The 3,629-nt window shown below is 36.3% G+C and overlaps 1 protein-coding gene across 1 annotated transcript; it reads left to right on the forward strand.

Moving 5' to 3' along the window:
- The first annotated feature begins 271 nt into the window (after positions 1-271).
- On the forward strand, positions 272-2,433 carry LOC127903930 (receptor-like protein 9DC3). Its single transcript, XM_052446042.1, has 2 exons — positions 272-2,242; positions 2,377-2,433. Exons 1-2 carry the CDS (start codon positions 272-274, stop codon positions 2,431-2,433), a joined length of 2,028 nt encoding a protein of 675 aa, XP_052302002.1.
- Positions 2,434-3,629: the final 1,196 nt, after the last annotated feature.

A 3,629-nucleotide genomic window follows, 5' to 3' on the forward strand; every position in this document is an offset into this window, starting at 1 on the left:
TGAAAGATATCCAAACTTTTTATTATTGTATGCATTAGTATGGTTAAGACGTCGACGTGTCCATGTTTTCCATAAATTTATTAATATTGCCGCGTTTCCAACACTCACTCACTCACTCTTGTACTTGAGATTTGATTTCGTCTTTACATGTTTTACACATCTGTCTGTATACAATCTAAGATTAGTTTGTCTATAAATACTTCTAACATTGTCTTTCTTCACCCCTCATCTCTCCCAAATATACTACTAAATCCTGTAAGGCCAGCCAAACATGGGGTTTTCACCACTGTCCCTCTCTCAATCTCTCTCTTTCATTATGTTTCTCTTCCATTTCCATTCAACAATTTCTTCATCTCATTTCTGTGCTCCTGACCAAAGTCTTTCTTTGCTCCAATTCAAAGAATCCTTTTCCATTAATAGCTCTGCTTCAGGGCGTTGCCAGCATCCCAAGACAGAGTCCTGGAAAGAGGGTACAGACTGCTGCTTGTGGGATGGGGTCTCTTGTGACATGAAAACAGGGCATGTCACTGCACTGGACCTCTCATGCAGCATGCTTTATGGCACCCTCCATTCCAATAGCACCCTCTTCTCCCTGCATCATCTTCAAAAGCTCGACCTCTCTGACAATGATTTCAATAACTCCCATATTTCTCCTCGATTTGGCCAGTTTTCCAATCTGGCACTTCTTAACCTAAATTCCTCAGTCTTTGCAGGTCAAGTTCCGTCGGAAATCTCTCATCTCTCCAAATTGGTTTCACTTGATCTCTCTGGAAACTACGATCCAAGTCTAGAACCAATTTCTTTGGCCAAGCTGGTTCGAAATCTAACCGAACTTAGAGAACTCGATTTGAGTCGGGTAAACATGTCATTGGTTGCACCCAATTCCTTGACGAATTTGTCCTCTTCTTTGTCATCTCTTTCCCTTTGGGGTTGTGGATTGCAGGGGAAATTCCCAGGTAACATCTTTCTCCTCCCAAAGCTTGAATCACTGGATATGTCATACAACAACCGCCTCACTGGCTCTTTTCCTTCGTCCAATTTGAGTAATGTCCTCTCTTCGTTGGATCTTTCTAATACAAGAATTTCAGTTTATTTAGAAAACGACTTGATCAGTAATCTAAAGTCATTAGAATATATGTATCTCCGTAATAGTAACATTATAAGGTCAGATTTAGCTCCGCTCGGTAATCTCACACAGCTCATCCTTTTAGACTTCTCAAGTAACAATTTTATAGGTGAAATCCCATCATTACTTGGAAACCTTGTACAACTCCGTTACCTGAAACTCGATTCCAATAAATTTATGGGTCAGATTCCAGATTCTTTGGGTAGCCTTTTAAATCTAAGGACTCTAAGTTTATATGGTAACTTGTTCAATGGAACAATACCATCCTTTTTGTTTGCTCTTCCTTCTTTACAATATCTTGACCTTCATAACAATAATCTCATAGGCAATATAAGTGAACTCCAACACGATTCATTGGTATACCTAGATTTGAGCAATAACCACTTGCATGGTCCGATCCCAAGTTCGATTTTCAAACAAGAGAACTTGGAAGTCCTTATTCTTGCGTCCAATAGTAAATTGACAGGTGAGATTTCTTCTTCTATTTGCAAGCTGAGATTCCTTCGGCTCCTGGACTTGTCCAACAACAGCTTGAGTGGTTCTACGCCACTATGTTTGGGGAACTTCAGCAACATGCTCTCCGTATTGCATCTAGGCATGAACAATCTTCAAGGCACCATCCCTTCAATATTTTCAAAGAATAATAGCTTGGAATATCTCAACCTCAATGGAAATGAATTAGAAGGGAAAATACCACCGTCTATCATCAGCTGCACATTGTTGGAAGTTCTTGATCTTGGCAACAATAAGATTGAGGATACATTTCCCTACTTTCTAGAAACGCTTCCAAAGCTCCAAATTCTTGTCCTAAAATCCAATAAACTCCAAGGTTTTGTGAAAGGTCCGACTACATATAATTCCTTCTCTAAATTACAGATTTTTGATATCTCTGACAATAATTTTAGTGAGTCGTTGCCAACAGGTTATTTTAATAGTCTTGAAGCAATGATGACCTTGGATCAAAACATGATTTACATGGGGGCAATAAATTACTCTAGTTATGTGTATTCCATAGAAATGATATGGAAAGGTGTAAAAACGAAGTTTATGAAGATCCAAAGTACCATCAGAGTACTCGATTTGTCAAATAACAATTTCACTGGAGAGATTCCAAAGGTGATCGAAAAACTTAAAGCACTCCAACAACTCAACCTTTCTCATAATTCTCTTACAGGTCATATCCAATCATCATTAGGAAATTTGACCAATTTGGAATCATTAGATCTATCTTCAAATTTGCTTACTGGAAGGATTCCAATGCAATTGGAGGGTTTAACATTTCTTGCAATCCTAAACCTTTCACATAATCAACTCGAGGGGCCCATACCAAGTGGAGAGCAATTCAACACCTTTAATGCAAACTTATTTGAAGGAAACTTGGGTTTATGTGGATTTCAAGTCCTAAAAGAATGCTACGATGATGAGGCACTATCATTGTCGCCATCAAGCTTTAATGAAGAAGATGATTCAACATTGTTTGGAGAAGGATTTGGATGGAAAGCTGTGACAATGGGGTATGGATGTGGGTTTGTGTTTGGAGTTGCTACGGGATACGTTGTGTTTAGAACAAAAAAACCTTCATGGTTTCTTAGGATGGTTGAAGATAAATGGAATCTCAATAGCAAAAAAACAAAGAAGAATGTTGGCAGATATGGTGCTAGAAGAAACTAAATAATGCAATTGATATTTTCAAGTAAGTTTTGCGAGCATTTGAATTTTCAAATTTTATGTTCACAGTTTATGTTATGTTATGATATCCTAATATAATTTATTTGAAGTATTTTAGGATATCAAGTGGATATGACATTGAAACAACACTAGAGTGGCAGATCATGATATTGGATCCAAGGTATCAAGTGGATTTTACTTTTTCTTCTCTCTTTTTTTTTCATTTCAAGGTTAATTAGGTGTTACTTCTACGAAGAAGATTCTATGTATGTAATAGGTCAAGCAAGCAATAGTTTGTGTTAACTATAAAATCATTTATGTTTTATAGAGTTATGAACATTTCCTTATTCTTGATCACTTAAATCAATCTCCCTTTCTGGGAGTATTTTGAGATTTATAGAGTTATGAACAAATTGCTCTACAAACCTACAAGTGTGCAAGCAAATTAAAACAATTCTTATAAATTTAAAAGAACAACACTTGACTGATAGATTCAGTTCTCATAACAACAGCAATATTTGCAAGCAAAATAGAGTAATTCTGATAACTTGGAAGTCATAAATAACTATTAAAAAGAGTAACAAACCCATCTCAACAGGTACAAACAATGTTCCGCAACTCTTACACAGAGCCAAAATCAGTCAACATTGATGATTGGTAAGTTTATATCTAAAGCAAAAGAAAAGATGTGTATTAATACCATGTTAAGAGCTCTATGCTACAACAAGTCTGCAATTCTGAGTCGCTTAAAAATAACATATTCTACTTAGAACATTTCAAAATAGGGAAAATAATTTAAAATACAATTTCTCTTGGCCTTATATTAAGAAAAAAA

Source organism: Populus trichocarpa, chromosome 12, assembly GCF_000002775.5.
Source record: "Populus trichocarpa isolate Nisqually-1 chromosome 12, P.trichocarpa_v4.1, whole genome shotgun sequence".
NCBI lineage: Eukaryota > Viridiplantae > Streptophyta > Magnoliopsida > Malpighiales > Salicaceae > Populus > Populus trichocarpa.